Below are 16,813 nucleotides of genomic sequence, written 5' to 3' on the forward strand. Positions count from 1 at the left end.
ATACACGTCAGAGATGTAATTATTATGACACTGCATATTTATGAATACTTATAACCATGGGCTTCAAATAACATTAATCAGAACAGTAAGGTGCAACGCACACACACACACACACACACACACACACACGATATTTATGTTAAATCAATATATGGGCTATTAAAACTCAGGATACAGAATGGCATGAGATATATGTATACACTTATAATAGGAATATTTCAAATATAATAAAATAATTAGTATAATATAATATTAGTAATATTCCTATTAAAACCATTTGAAGTATTACATGTTTAAATTAACAAGTAATAAATAATTACTAGTAATAAGAGAGAGAGTCAGTTACAGACTTTTCACAGGAGGCAGCGATTAGAGCATCTGTAGGCTGCACAAACATCTGGCATCTTCACTGGTCAAAGTGAGCAATTTCCTGTAGAAATCATAATGTAAGATGTTTTTAACAAACCAACCCGATTGGAAACCATGTGCAACTTAAGTTTGTTATTGTGTTTAGTAAAACTTAGCTATATAATGGAAAATATCAACCTTGATAACAAATAGCGCAAGTAGGCTAGATAGTGTAGCCTAGCCGTGATGCACAACTAAGCTCCGCGATTAAGTCGTTTTCCGAAGATAAAAGCTGCAATTTCAACATGTTAAAGCATCCATAATTATAATAACGTTAATAACGTTTGTAAGAAACGAAATTGTTAGTAAATCCGTCAAGACGTCAGTGAGATAAGAGTATTTTCGTTTGTGCAGGTCCACAGATAAATTGACTGTGACAAGATGGCCGCCAGTGCGGACTTTCAACACTCCGCCGTAAGACATCTACCCTTTATATATCTGTGGTTGTCCTTCCAACAAAGTCACGTACCTTCTCTGACGTAATTACGCACTGGTAGACGTCACGAACCAGGAACTGGAGTACAGAGGATTGACTGAGGAATCACAACAGAGGCGCTGCTGTAACAGCTTTAGCCCGTGTCACTGTGTGTGTGTGTGAGTGTGTGTGTGTGTGTTGTTAGTGAGACGGAACATGTCGAGAAAAGCCAAAGACGAATATTACCGCTTCTTTACCGTTAGCGACCCACGCACACATGAGAAGGGACACACGGAGTATAAAGTGACAGCACGGGTTGGTTTACGCTTATCTCTAACGCTCTCTAGCTAGAATGTTGTTGTTGTTGTTGTTGTTGTTTTCCCTAATGGATATATGTGTAAACGTGTGTTGTTATACTCCTAGGTCAGGTGCATTTGCTTTGTTCTTCAATTACACCCCTGCTAATTGTTCACACCAGTATATCGACAGGAGCTAAATTTAGCTCTGACAGACGCAGGCTCACACAGTGACTCTTTTCTTCGAGGCAGTGAGGCACAACGAGCATTCGAGTGAAACGTAGAGAACTTGTGATTCAGTTCATCAGTTCCAGCACCCCCGTGACCACACTGATGGCCCATGGCTCTCGCTCGCTCTCTCGCTCTCTCTCTCGCTCTCTCTCTCTCTCTCCCTCTCCCTCTCTCTCCCTCTCACACACACACACGACTTGAGTGGACATTGTATTGACTTACATTAATTTCCTGGAGACTTACTCTAACCTTAACCACAATTACTACTGGCCTAACCCTATCCTTACCCTCAACCTAACCTTAAAGCGTATCTTCACCATCTTTTTGTAGTTGAAATCCTCCCTTCCCTGATGTCTGCATGCAAATTAACCCATGACTTGGAAACATGTAATCTGAAACTGATACTTTTACTTTCTGAAAGTAAAATAATATACATGTATGTATATATATATATATATATATATATATATATATATATATATATATACATATATGTATGTATATATATATATATATATAATTATTATAATTTGGCCAACATGAAATATAAAATAATTATAGTGATGTTTTTTTAATGGTACGATCACTATAAATTATGGTTTTCACTACCACAGAATAAGCCCTTGATATTCAAGGGAATATGGAGCACGTCTTTTGAGTTTTGATTCTAAATTTTGGCCCTAATAGTTTCTCATTCATGCTTGGAAGGGAAGTAAGAGATATTCAGCTGTGACATGCAACGTTCACCAGTGGATGTTGCTGGATTCTACACATCTTTTAAGAAGGGTATGGCTGCAGAATTATGAGGAAAACATGTAAAATATTGTTAAATATTTCAATGACAATATGACTTGCAATGGATAAATGAACACTTAAATATAGGGGGTCAACCAATTATTAGCCTGGCTGATTATTGGGGGTCAATATTAGGCATTTTACAGATTATGAATAACGGCAACACAACAACCACAATATTGTTAAGTAATCTCACAGTGGGGAAATCTATGGTATCACAGCAGCAACAACTATGATGTTTAAATAAATATAATAGATAAAAATTGTGTATTTGTTTTTTTTGTTTTATGTTGTAGTTTATCAAATGAATCCATAAATTTTAACATAAGAGCATATCGGTGTTAAATATCAGTTATCGCTCACATTATGTTGTAAATAGCTGTATTGATATCAGCCACTGCTTAAGTATATGGTGTTATTGTCTTTCTGCTAAAATAGACCCAGGCAGAAAGTAGCATATGGAGACACTGGGGAAAAAAGAAATGTGTTATTTCCATTTCAACAACATGTTTAGGCTACCGTATTGGGAGATTATGAATTAAAACATAAGTCAAACCAATCATCTACCTTTATGGTAAGGTCAGGGCAAAACAAACTACATTTATTGCATTATGGATCATACTATGTCAAAAAATGTTTATTGTTTTTTCCCAAATGCCTAGGGCACCAAAAACCCAAATAATTCATTTTGAATGATTTATTTGTTATATGTAGCAAAGAAACCAGAACATGTTCATCTAAGAACCAGAAAACGTGTTGTAACACTTCAAGCTATTATCAAAATAGTTGATGATTAATTTAGTACCTGATTAATAAGCCCTAGTGAAAATAGTGAGAAATGTTATATTACATACAAATAAGAATTTGAACATTGGAATAAACATTGTTCCAGACTAGTTGCCCTTTCACTTGTCTGCCCGTTAATCTATTTGATGTGTTGTTTGTTTGATTTGTTGTGTGGCTTGATATTAAAGTGCCTGCAGAGTTAAAAATAAAACAGTCAAAAGATACAATTTGGGAATGGAATCATGTTTCCTGTCTCTTCTCTGGGTCATAGTTTGTGTCCAAGCGTCATCCAGAGGATGTGAAGGAGGTGGTTGTGTGGAGGAGGTTTTCAGAGCTGAAGAAGCTTCACGGGGAGTTGGCCTATACACACAGGAACCTGTTTAGACGACAGGAGGAGTTTCCTCCTTTCCCCCGTGCACACGTTTTTGGTAAAAATGCTTTTTTTCAAATAAACTGCACATATACGCCTAAGTTAGTGTGCCTACATGTGCTAGGTTAAAGAACAGAAAACCATAATGCACTACATCATGTTGGTGCCAATACTTCCTCTTGTAATATTCCATGTAAATGTATGTTGTTTTTTATTATGTGACTGTCCTGTTGGGTTTCTTTTAGTTGTTCCTCTTTTAAGCATTTTGTAATGATTCTTGTGTCCTCTTGGCCTTGTGACATATTTTTTCAGTGGTTGCTGATACAGAACTGACAGACAGCAGCACAGCTGTGCCACATTAGTCATTGGTTACAGTACGTTTCTAAGACAACATTTTCTTATCTTGCTACAAAGCTTAAATTAACTGGTGTAAGCTGCAGCCTTGAATATGAGCAAACTTTAGAACAAACACTAAACACCAGTCTTTCTTGCTGATGATGTATTAGAGATCGTTCTACTGAAATGCCCTGAGGGCAGAGTAGAGCCTCGAATTTTACCACAAGCATCATCTGACTTGTCACTTATAGTATGTGGTTTGGTATATTTCTGCTTTAGGAAGGTTTGATGAGGCTGTGATAGAAGAAAGAAGAGAGGCGGCAGAGGCCATGCTTTCGTTCACTACCAGGATCCCTGCACTCTACAATAGCCCCCAAATGAAGGACTTCTTCAGGGTGAGATCCATTCAGACACACCCACAACACAGATTTTCAATTACAAACCCCTGGTCTGGGGCTGCTTCTTAGTATAAGACCTTTGGAGACAATTACGTAATAGTTACCCACCACATTCACTTCCTGATTTGTTCTTCTCAGCCATTTTGTTTTTCCCGAAAAGGCGCTCCATGAACTTGGCAATGTTTCAGGAACCTAAAATCCCTCAAAAACAACTCCAAATGCTGTAATACATATGCCAGGCCTGTACATGCACACACACTTCAATGCAATCACAGAATGAAGAAAGCCAAGGTGAATATGGAAAGAAAACAAAAGTTATCATAAAGCGAAAGCAGACTAGAAGATAAGCAAGTGCAAGAGAGAGAAATGGGATTATGACATCATCGTTTTCCCAAAGTAGGGTATTAGTTATATACACAAACACACAAGCATGGCTTCTTGAGATTTTCCTACTCTTGGACCAGTTTTCAAAAGAATGAATGTAGATAAAATGCAGGTACAATAAAAAACTTAAGCAGATTCACAAGATTAATTTGCATGTGGTCTGTCCCTCAGTGTCACCTTGTTGTCGATCTAATGACTTTGAACCATTATTGTTTCACATTAGTGATGTTCTCTGAAAGTAACAACTGCCTGTTTACAGCTTGAGCTTCCTGTTTACATGGACGCAGGTGACTACTCAAACTGAGCTAAAACGATCAATCTCGAGACAGGTTGTTTTTATCTGAAATCGCTGTTTTTAAATGAAAGCATAGTAATGTGGATGGAGACACAAAGTGAAAGTACAAAGTAGCAGACGCGTTTATTTGAACACAAAATGGAAGTGCAAGCTGGAATGTTAATGTGCCATTTGCTTTGTCTTACTGCTTTTCGCATACCTCCCTGGTTCTGTCCTTTCTCTCAGGGTGGTGAGGTCACAAGACCTCTGGATCTAAGTAACACCCTGTCCTCTACTGGGCCCCTGCCTCCTCCTCTCATCCCTCTCCCCAAGCGGAGGGCGTCAGACTGTGAGCCTGCAGAAGAGGAGGAAGGAAAGGAGGCTCCCACCTTACCTCAGGATCTAGGCACCAACCTGGGTTTAGAAGTGGGAGAACCCGAGGTGGCGGCTGAGGCTTACAGTGAGGTGGGAGGTTCGCCGAGAGGAGAAGAAGAAGAAGAAGAAGAAGAAAAAGAAAGAGAGGAGCACAGCGATGTAGAGTTGGATGACAGAGGTACATGGGAAATAAAAATGTTAATGAAGGTCTCTATTGTCTTTGTTGTATAATTGTTCTTTTGTTTCCACTTCCAGTCCCATCTCCTGGTTCATCTCCAGCCAGAAACCACAAATCACAAGAATTACAAGAGGAGTTTGATTTACTCTTTGACTCTGTGGCAGAGGAGCAGGTCCCATCCCCAAAGGACAAAGATCCTCCCCCTCTCACTGATAATGACATGGCTGTTTTTGATCCCTGCTATAAACAAGGTGAAAATAAATGTGAATTGTTAGTTCTTATCTGAAGTTCCTGTGAAGATTCAGTTATACATGTTTAAGTTTTGACTACTTTGCATAAAAACCATTGCATTCATACTGTCATTAAAGATGTTTACCTTTTACCACTAATCAGGTGTGTCTAAACCTGATGTATTTTCTTTATTAATCCCAAACTTAAACAATTCTCTCTTCTTCCTCTGTCTTGTGTTTCAGATAGATCCAGTTCCTCCAGTGACCTCTCAGAACTGGTCTCTCTGCACCCAACCTGTTTAGAGGGAGGGGACATGGGATATCTGAACCAAGCAGCCACTGAGCTAATAACTGCCATGGAGAGCGAGAAGGAGGGAGAATTTAGCTCTGCTATTCGTGGATACCGGGCAGCGGTGGATATACTGATCACCGGAGTACAAGGTGGGGAACGGGGGGGGTAAATTATTCAGTCCAACAATACTAAAGTATTCAAACTCCTGATACAAGACACTAATGTCAACAAATAATTAATAATTAAGATGTTGTGCTCGCCTACAACTTTTTTAAGCAACATTTAACACTTACTAATGTCGCTCTGACATCTATTTCTGCCTGAATTATCCAACAGCATTGTTGTGATAACGGCAGACCAAAGAATGTGTCTTTGAGTTCAAGGCATTTTGAGCCATAACATTTACTCTGTGCTGTGATGAGCATATGCTACACTGAAGTACAGAGAGCACCAAAGCATGTGTGACATGTCAGTATGTGACCTCATCAACATTGCCTTTTAGTTCTCGTGTGCACTGTCCCACTTTAACAAGGGTAAACCACATGCTGCTGTGCGCCGTAAATCTGCCGTGTCACAAATGGTTCACTGATTAAGTCAGTCTGCTCTATACTCATTTTTAACTGTACTAAAATAGTAGCAGACTTTGGTAGTGTGGCCAGAGTGGACTAAGACGCTGGATTAAGGCTCCTGTCTCTTTGGGGGCGTGGGCTCGAATCCCACTGCTTCCATGAGCATTTTTCAAGCTTATAATAAATGTCATTTGAAAAACATAACGTTGATAGGGGGCCACATGGCATTTAGGTGCTAGCACTGTTGCTTCACAGCGTCATTGTCTAGTGTTTAATCTAGCAACTCTTTCTTCCCTGCTCGGTTTGAGGCTGTTTGTCTTAACAAGATGTCAAGCTTATGAGAATAAAGAAACACCGGTCACCAGAGTTACGTTTTTCTTTCGCCTAATCAGCTGACTATCAAGGGTGGAAGGGAAGTTAATCAGGAAGATGAAGCTGTCAGGATACTGCAGGTCTGGAATAATGTCCTCTCCACCTGTTTACAAACTTATAAAACGATATAAAGATCAAATATATTGTTTTTGCTGGTTTTGCGAAAGGTTTTTTCTTATTTTATTCCCGTTGTTGCCCAAAATTGACACATTTCTGTCGACCAATAAGAGTTATATATATAAGTGCTATATATCGATATTATTATAGCTACATTTTGGACCATTATATTGTGATAGCGCATCTGTGATGACTTACCTGGTTTTAAAGGTTGTTGATAATCACATTAAATACACTTTATTCATTAAAAAATGCATGAAATCGACAAGATTATATTTTTAATAAAAACTTAAGAACACTAATTATTTGTGTTGTAGCATATTTATGGTCCAATTCATTGTTTCTAACACAACTAAGTATCAAAATAAATAGGTCATTTTGGTTGCCTTTAAAAGTTTTCAATCAAAACACAAATGATTGCAGATTGTACCAACTGTAACGCTTGGTAGAAATGGGTATTAATTTGATGTGAAGTCAGTAATAAACAGTATTCTTAGGGACCCTGCTATGATGACTGGATGGTAATAATGAAAAGAAATCCTCCTTTTTCTCTGTGTGTGTGTGTGTGTGTGTGTGTTCAGGAGAGCCAGATCCAGTGCGCAGGGAGTCCGTGATGAGAAGGACCGCACAGTATCTGGAACACGCTGAGATGCTGGTGGACAGACATTCCTCACCCACCAACTCTCACACATCCACACGCACACATCCACAGGGACCATAGGTGTTTGTGTGCACATGTGGATCAAAGACAATGCTCAGGGTTAAGACATGCATACTCACAGGTCCATGTTTCACACTCACACACACACACACATTCCCTAGCCCCTTACCCTAACCTTAACTATTGCAACTAAATGCCTAACTAAAACCTGAACCCCAAAACCAAGTTGTAACCCCCAAAAAGCCCTTTAAAGTTATGAGGACCAGACAAAATGTCCACACTCACTTTTGTTTGATACATTATTTTGTCCTCATAAAGCTGCACATACAAGAATGCACACACAGGAGGACATTAAATTGACTGAAATTAATTTCCAGGAGACTTACGCTAACGTTAACCATAACTGCTACTGGCCTTACCCTAACCTTAACCTTGATCTAACCTCATCCTAACATACAATATGTCTTCAACCTAAATTGTAATAATTTATGTTACAGGGACGTGATTTTTGTCCCCATAAGGAAGACAAGTCCCCATAATGTGAGTAAAAACAGATTTTATGCCCCCACAACATGAGTAATACCAGGAACACACACACAAACACCAGGACTGCGTGTTATTTTCATAATCGATTAATCTGTCAATTATTTTCTTGATTAATCAAGTACTTGTTTGGTTGGTAAAATTTCAGATGTTGATCGGTGTTAACCAAACGTAGAAACAATGTTGTCAATTGTCTTGTTTTGTCCGGGATCCAAAATTATTCAGTTTTAATTATTCATTTGTTATATAGAGCAAAAAAAGAATATTCACATTTAAGAAGCTGACAAATTTCAAAGCTTGTGTTATATATTGATAACACACCAATTACCAAAATTGGTGACAATCAATTAATAATCGATGAATCGAATAATCAATGCAGCCCTATAACACACACACATATCTTTCTCTTGATAAAGATATAGGCACTAGAAAATGTATACAGAATATAGACTCTTGTGTACAGTGAGAGGTACACAACATGCACATCACTCACACACAAACATGAACATATATATATATAGACACACACTCCTGAGGTACGCACTACACTGCAGACTGCCTTTGTTAAATGAAACTGGAAACTGATCATAGATGAATAAAATGTAACATAACATTAAATAAAACTCATCCTTTTTCAATGAATTGATGGGTCTTTGCATTTTGCACAATTTTTGTCAATAAATGTCATTTTAACTGATGTCAATAGCACGTCTGTTTCCTAAAGTTAGCAGTCAGTGAAGTCTTATCAGATGGTCAAAATAACTGGCCAGGATATTTTAGAAGGTCAAACCCAACATGCAAATCACTCTATCCAAAGTGTGTGTATGTCCTCCTGGAATTGTAGACAAACGTCTCTTTACTGAGGACAGAAATCAGTAGCAAGGGGGTGCCTCTGAGAGGCACTGTTGGCTGTTACATGACAGTTACGGCTCCTCCAGTGCAAAAACATCTCATCATTTGTGCTCACACCGAAATCGGCCAATTTTATGTTTCTTCAACTGAGCAATTCTGACCAAAGTAGTTACTTGAGTGTTGAGGAAACTGGCAGCCCAACACAGCCCAACTTAAAACAGAAAGACAGTTGCTTTCTTTATACTGTATCAACATATGATTGTATTGCACTTAAATAATTGACAAACTGCTCATAAATCACTTTACTTGCCAAGTAAATGTTCTAACATGTCTCAGGCTGCCAATACTGATACTAGTTGTTAATATCATGTTCATTATCCATGTGTATATGCAGCATCATACACTCGTTCACTTCTCCAAATTCCGTCACATTTCCCCTTTCCACACTTACTACTTGCTACTAAACCTAGTTAAAGAATGGTTTTGATATTGATCTGGTACATTACTGTGAATCCCTTGTAATGGACAATGAACTCTTCTGTCAGATATCCTGGATTTCTTTCTTTCTACTTTAGTGCAACAGACCCCTGGTTGTCCAGCAGTTTGACAGGATAACCGCTTCTTGTCCTCTTCCAGCCCTGCGCTGCTTGTGTATACACACAAACACTCCCTCAGTCTGGTCTGATAGTACTGCCTGACAGAGCCTGTTTGTAGATGAAGAATGCAGTATATGCAAATAATGTCACACCTGTTCACTGAGACCAAGTAGACCCTGCACAACAACCAAAAAAAGAGGTTACATACTGCAGCTTTAACAACACCAAACAGGAGAAGGTTGGCTGGAGAAAGAAAACAAAGGAAGTGGCCTGCAAAAGAGGACGGAGATCAGTGGCATGGAGCAAAATCTCTTCTCTGGAGAGCAGAAGACTGGAAGGACAAAACAGATGGAGAGGCGACCGAAAAACAGAGGCCAGTGAGAGGAAAAGACTGTGCTTTCGCTCACCAGACGAGAAAAAAGAGGGTTTTTGTAGGAGTTGGCAGTAACGGAGAGGATGGAGGAGAGGAAAAAAAGAAGGGATGTGATTAGAGGATAAGCAGAGATCATCCCTCCATTGTTAAAGGGTTGGAAAAAAACTGACCCTCCCTCTTCCTCCACTTTCATCCCCATGTACCTCTTTTTTCTATTTTGCATTGTGGGGAGCTTGGAGAGGATGGAGGGATGGCAGCGAAAAGGAAGAAATAACATTGCTCCATCCTGTTTTATTAATATATATATATAAATATATATATATACACACATATACACATATATATTTTCCTCTCTAACCATCTCTCTTTCAAGTGTTGCACCTGTGAAAAGCAGAGGACGTGAGATGGAGAGAAAGATGGAGAGACAAAGAGATGGAGAGACGGATGGAATCAGAGGGGGGAGAGAGAACATTAGCATGCTGAGAGTGTCAGCACTCTCCTCTTTTTTTTCTCTACCTCCATCCCCATCCCTCTGTCCATCCCTCCCTTTTTTTCCTCACTGGTCACTGCAATTATACCATCAAAACACTCCAGCCTGAGAGCATAATAGCTTCCCCCTCTGTGTGTGTGTGTGTGTGTGTGTGTGTGTGTCTCTCTCTCCCTCTCTCTCACACACACTGTGTGTGTGTGTGTGTGTTATCATGAGAGATCAAAAGAGAGTTGTGTGTGCATGTGTGCATAATTTAGTACCGTACATGGTGCATTATGTGTGCATGTATGACATGGAGGACAGCTGTTGGTGTGGAAGCCAAAACTGGATCCACACACATTGTGTGTGGGTGCACATGAGTGTGTGTGTGTGTGTCTCTATGTGTTTGAGTATCTTTCGAGTCCTACCAGCTAGAAAAACTGCTTCTCCAACCTCTGACCAAAGCCACTCTTAAATGCCCACTATAAAGAGACCACTTTACACGTGTGTGCGTCTAGTTAGCTCTTATTTAAACACACACACACACACACACTAATGGATGCACATGGGCGTACAGTCATGGCTTTGAGACACAAACCGTTGTGACCTACATGCCCAGTGGGTCATCATTAAGCCAGATAGCACATTCTGACACCTTCAGCTGTCCACACACACACAATGTTTTTGTTCCCTCAACTTCCTCCATCCCTCTCCCCTTCCGCTCTCTATCTCTTCCCTTTTTCTCTCTCTCTTTTCTGCCTTTAACACACATCCCCCCTCCACGAGCCTGTTATCCCTCTCTGTCCGTTTGTTTCACCTTGCCCTCAGCTATTCCGCCACACTTCTGTTGCGCTCTCGCTCTCTCATCTCTCTTTCACACACACAGGAACACACTCACTCACTCTGTTTTCTGTCTGCCTTTTTCTCACAAATGCGTCCCGTCTGTTGCTGCCTGTCATGACACGTGCTGATTATGAGGTGAGAAGTTGTTGTTGTTTTTAAATGCAAAATGAAAAACACAAGTAATCAACACATACTCATGTGTCAGAGGTCAGAAATCCTCTTCAAAATGAGTGAAACATCTCATCACCAACACATTCTCCTTTAAACATGAAATAAAACTTTACATTACAATACAGTAGCAATATAGTTATATGGTAATATGTCTGTAAACAGTGTATAATATTCTTTATTTTAGTAAACGTCTGGTAATAAAGAAGTTATTTTGGTAATACTCCACATTACAGTACAGTGTGGTAATAGTATGGTCATCATTTTGTAGTAGGGAGGTAGGTTTATGGTAATAACAATGGCCAAATTAATATCCAGCTAACTGTACTTACTGTATATTATACATACTTATTTTCACGTAAAGGAAAAAAATAAATTGAACGATACAACAATATAAATTCCATAACACTAAAGACTATGTATATATACATACATAAGGTTAAATGAGGTGTGATTCATCAAACCTTGTGCCTTGGCATTGTTCAAATAGTGTCTGACAATTTTCGAAACAACTTCACCCCGCACAGGAATTGTTGTGTAACCATCAATCCCATCATAGGCTGCTTAAAAATGATATGTATAATCTAATCCAGAAACTTGAGTTAAATCAGGGATAACTGTAAATGTGAGGATTGATGTGAGATGAGAGGACAACACTGTTGAAGTTGTAATCTAATGTATAACTGCTTGACCATGTGAACTAGCTACTAACTCGCTAACGCTGGTTATATACAAGAACTAACAATGTACTGAAGGATGATGCTGAAGTGTAGAGCTGAGTCAGGGTTCCCACTGGTCCTTGAAATCCTTGAAAGTTTGTGGATTTCATGGAAAAGAAGAACAAAAGTTGCCCTCCTATCACCACATTCAGTCCTTGAATTTGATGTCAATTTTAGTGAAACCACAGATTAGTGCACTAATTAGTGCACTAATCTGCAGGGGTCAAAACTATACGGAAGGCCTAAATGAGGCCCTCCGTAACCTGCTCCTCCAGTTTTAGGCGATATAGTTGAATTGTGTCACACACCTCTGACCTGTGTTGGGTGTGGTATGTCTCAGGATTGTGCTTTTATCACAATATCCTCACTTACTCACTCTGAGTCTGTATTGCTCTGTATTTCACACACACACAGACACATATAGTGTGCCCCTCTTTCTCCTCCATCACTCTCTCTCTCTCTCTCTCTGTGTATAAGTAAATCAATGAACATACACTTTATGCCACTTATTGATCCTTTTCTATCTATCTGTCCTCACCCCCTCCTGTCCTCACTCACTCTCTTTTTCTCGTTTCTTCACTTTTCACTCTACTCTCTCCCCTCCCCCTGTCATCACTGTGGGATGTCCTTTATATGGCTCGCACCTTAATGCTTTGACTGAAGTGTGTGTGTGTGTGTCAAGGTATTACTCATGTTGTGGGGACCTAAATCTGTTTGCACAGTATGGGGACTTGTCTTCCTTATGGGGACTTAATTCAAGCCACCATGATGTAAATGATGACATTCTAAGGTGAAGACATGTTGTATGTTAGGATGAGGTTAGGGTTAGGCCAGTAGTAGTTATGGATAACGTTAGAGTAAGTCTCCAGGAAGGCAATGTGAGTTAATCAGTGCATTTACGTGTATGTTAAAAGTAAGATTTTAGTCGGACTAAGACAAAAATGGAGCTGGTCTTAGTCCTGGGTATGGTGATTCATAGTCTGATTACTCCTGCATGTATACGCTCATGCTGTGTTCACACCAGACGTGACACAGATTTATTGGACGACAACTTTACATAAAAAGTCAATGCACATCTGCATCGGCGATCAATTGCGTCGTTGAAATATTCCAACTTTTGCAAAAAGATTTTTTGCATTTTTTCCACAACAGAGGTTTGCTTTGGTCGATGGTGAAAAGAAATGCCTGTTACTTCTGTACCCCTGCGGCCAGCCCTCCTATCGCATCCATCGAGACACTAAATGTACAAAATGATTCTGAGGCGCTATTGAAGCGATTGCCGCGGAGCGATGCGACAAATCGCGTTTGGTGTGAACACATCATTAGGAGTCGGACTTGGCATTGTGTGCATACACCGAAATGTCCTCACCCGTCTTTGACCCAGAAGTAGACGGAGACAACATGTCTTTCTACGGACTACACAGCAACCACAAGAGCCATGCTCGATCTAATTTGTATCACGATTAACATGTACAGCATGGTACGAAACATACAGGACCACAGCACCATCCCGTTCACTGTTTGTTTGTCTGTGGCGTAAAGGTCAACAGGAAACGGATTCAATAAATACTAGCTTATAGAGAGATACAGAGCGCCCCCTGCAGAGGCAGAGTCAGACAAACACGGCCAATACATTGATTTTCTCGGCAAGATGACCGATTGCCTGTCTTAGTCGGACCGCGGCCTCAGCTTGATTAAAATATGCATGTAAACGTTCTGAGTGTCATGTCCTCTGAAGCCATGGAAACCAGACTGTGTGTGTGTGTGTTCATGAGTGAGAGAGTGAGTGTTTGATGTTGGTCTAAGTGGTTAACATAATACAAGCCCTCTGAGAGATGACATTCCCGCATTTGCACACACACACACACACACTCCATTTTAGGCTTTTTTGTGGGCTTTTCCGTGAACACTTTGAGCATTTTAGTATTCTCTCTGCGGCTTGTGCAGCAGATCCATGTATTATCCATCAATTGCATTCTCTCACACACACAAAGCCACACCTTTGTGGCGCCACTGTCCTCCCCGAAAAAAAGAGGGCTGGTATTATCTTTTGTTATTTATTATTGCAGATGGAGCCATCATTTCATGACCTCGCCATCTCTTTGCCCTCCTCCTCTTCCTCCTCCTCCTCCTGCTGCTGCTGCATGTTTTTATTTGTCCATCACTTTCTCTCATTCCCTGCCTGCATGTTTATGTTTATTCAGACTCATCTCTCTCTCTTTCTTTTTTTCTCTCACCCACCCCTCCCCTTCTCTCCCACAGCACCCGCGTGTCCAGCTTTTGTTACCAGCCTCGTTTCCATAACAACTGCGACCTTTCAGTCAGCGCCCAACCATTTTTTAAATCAGAAATACAGAAAAAAAGCAGACATGTGATGAGAAAGAGAGAGCGAGTGGAGTGGAATGGAGAGGACACTCAGGTGATGCACTAAAAAAACAAAAAAAAAACCTAGTGATCCTCAATAAGAGATAAGAATAATAATAAGAAGGAAGGGGGTCAGAATATTTTCAGGTCACAATGTGTTTCTCAAGGTCAAGCTTTGTTCTCCTTTCTGTGCAAATCTTTCATTTAATTGAGCCTTTGCAAAAAAACAACAACGCTGCAGTGAACCTGCAATTTCTTTTGTCTTGCATTTACTTAAAATATTGTACACTTAATTTCAAAATGTAGCCTGACGACTGTTAACTCAGTGTTCCTGTTATAATTGACATGTCACGTTTTAATGTTAAAACTATATATGCTTATTGTTAAAATGATATACATTTGAACAAAGTATCACGTTATAATGTAAAACATGATACATTATACGTTTCTCATTATAAAATGACGAGTTCATTGTTTAAAACAATCTATTTATTATTAGAACAATATACATTTCATGTTATAACATAATAGTTTATAACATGATAGTTTATTGTTGAAAAAATAAACATTTTACGTTATGATGTGATATTTTATCCTTAAAATAATATACATTTCAGGTTATAACATGATAGTTTATGGTTAAAACAATATGTATTTCATGTTATAATGTGATGGTTCATTGCGTATTACGTGTCTTGTAACAACAATAAGCATTATAACATGAAACAAAGATTGTTTTAACATAAACTTATCACATGTGACACTGATCTGTTTTTATTTAGCAGCAAGACAAAAACAAAAAAGAATAGAGAGAGACTGTGTGAGGACACTCACTGTGGTTTTCTGTATTTGTATTTGTGTTGTAGCACAGCGAGAGAATTCCTGTGATGGGAGATAAAGCTGTTAATGAATGACCGACCACCTGTCTGTCAGTGACGAATATATGAGGCTTTACAGAAGGTGAGAACATGTGGCTGAAACCACTGGAGTCTCGACGGTCACAGAAGCAGCTGCACTCAGTCTTACACATCTGTCTACACACCTGTGTGCGTGAGTCTGTGGTCACCACGTCTGCATCTGAAACTAACTGTTGCCTTGATGATGATGATGATGATGAAAGCTGATGGTAACTGCTGTAATCTGCACTATAAAGCTCTATGGGACCTTTTGTCGCATAAACACTGACCTTGTCAGGACTTGTAGTCTTCATGGAGACCAAAACCTGTTCCCAGGTTAAAGTAAGGCTCAAGATGTGAAAAATGTGGTTACGGTTAGGGTTAGGCCATTATAGTGGGGACATTCTGTCTGGTCCTCGCAACCTTAAAGGGCTTTTGGGGGCTTAAAACCTGGGTTTTGGATTAGGGTTAGGTTAATGTGTGTGTGTGTGAATACATGTGTGAATCAGGCTGTGAGGACTCATTTAGACCTGTCTTTGTGAGAACATTTCTGCTTGTAAGGACATTTCATCTGGTCCTCACAATGGTTTGGGTTAGGGAATAGACATCATGAATGTATTTATTTTGTGATATCATGATGAATATTGTGTTATAATTGTAAGCTCATATTACCCACCCACTACTGAACAGCTTTTTTTTTTCTCAAGACCAGTCAACCCCCTTTAGACCAGACTGTGCAGGTGTTTTGTTTTGTTTAAGTTTAGGGTTATAGGCAGAGCTGGCCTAAAGCATTAACAAACTAAGCAGCTACTTGGGGCCCCCTATAGTGTGTGGAGAGAAAACAAGAACATTTTAAAACAATCTAGATATCTTTTGATGTGTAAACAGTGTTGAGTTGAAGTTATTTGGTTTCATTTTGGTGATAAGGATTTGCTCATTTAGTGCACATTTGCACATCCATTCTAAATCTTGATAACCAGTCAATTAAACTTGTTTAATTCAAGTCCAGTATCGGCCATGGGCGTCAGAAGCATTTGTAATGTGGGGTGCACACTGGTGGTTGTAGATACTATTCTGGTGTTTTTTAGCAGGTTGTTAGATACCTACTTTTACAACTTTTTTAATAACTATTGAAATGAATTTGACACAATTTATCACCAACTATAAAATGGTAATATCTTTCATGAAGCTTATACAACTAACTACAATGTATTTGAATTAAATATTGATTTGTTTATACATTTTGGATTTGCAGTTTGAAAGTAAGTCGAGCCTGAGCTAATTCACCAACAAGCAGTGTATGTAGTTGACAATTTTCAAATAAATGAGGCTTCATGAAATTCCAAGACACATCCACATCACGTTGTTTTCCTAACTGCCCAGCACCCTTCATCACTCACATCAGCAATGGCACTCTCTGTTCCTACATGCTGATGAAAAGAATACAAGGACACTTGTGATTTTTTTTTACTGCCCTTTAACGTTAAAAATAACATTCGTGTA

The 16,813-nt window shown here is 39.3% G+C and overlaps 1 protein-coding gene across 1 annotated transcript; it reads left to right on the top strand.

Annotated features, from left to right (window-relative positions):
- Positions 1-907: 907 nt before the first annotated feature.
- Positions 908-8,051, top strand: snx15 (sorting nexin 15). The gene is made up of 7 exons (XM_044022552.1): positions 908-1,138; positions 3,203-3,359; positions 3,917-4,032; positions 4,940-5,246; positions 5,324-5,497; positions 5,720-5,917; positions 7,408-8,051. The coding sequence occupies exons 1-7, from the start codon at positions 1,040-1,042 to the stop codon at positions 7,545-7,547; spliced, it is 1,191 nt and encodes a 396-aa protein (XP_043878487.1). The 5' UTR covers positions 908-1,039; the 3' UTR covers positions 7,548-8,051.
- The last annotated feature ends 8,762 nt before the right edge of the window (positions 8,052-16,813 follow it).

The sequence above is a fragment of the Solea senegalensis genome, linkage group LG3, assembly GCF_019176455.1.
Source record: "Solea senegalensis isolate Sse05_10M linkage group LG3, IFAPA_SoseM_1, whole genome shotgun sequence".
Taxonomy (NCBI): Eukaryota; Metazoa; Chordata; class Actinopteri; order Pleuronectiformes; family Soleidae; genus Solea; species Solea senegalensis.

Bases quoted from the DNA above. Each gene is read 5' to 3' on its own strand.
- snx15 (XM_044022552.1), top strand. From the start codon at position 1,040: ATGTCGAGAAAAGCCAAAGACGAATATTACCGCTTCTTTACCGTTAGC. The intron at 1,139-3,202 runs GTTGGTTTACGC...TCTGGGTCATAG, and splicing joins AGTATAAAGTGACAGCACGG to TTTGTGTCCAAGCGTCATCC. The intron at 5,918-7,407 runs GTGGGGAACGGG...GTGTGTGTTCAG, and splicing joins ACTGATCACCGGAGTACAAG to GAGAGCCAGATCCAGTGCGC.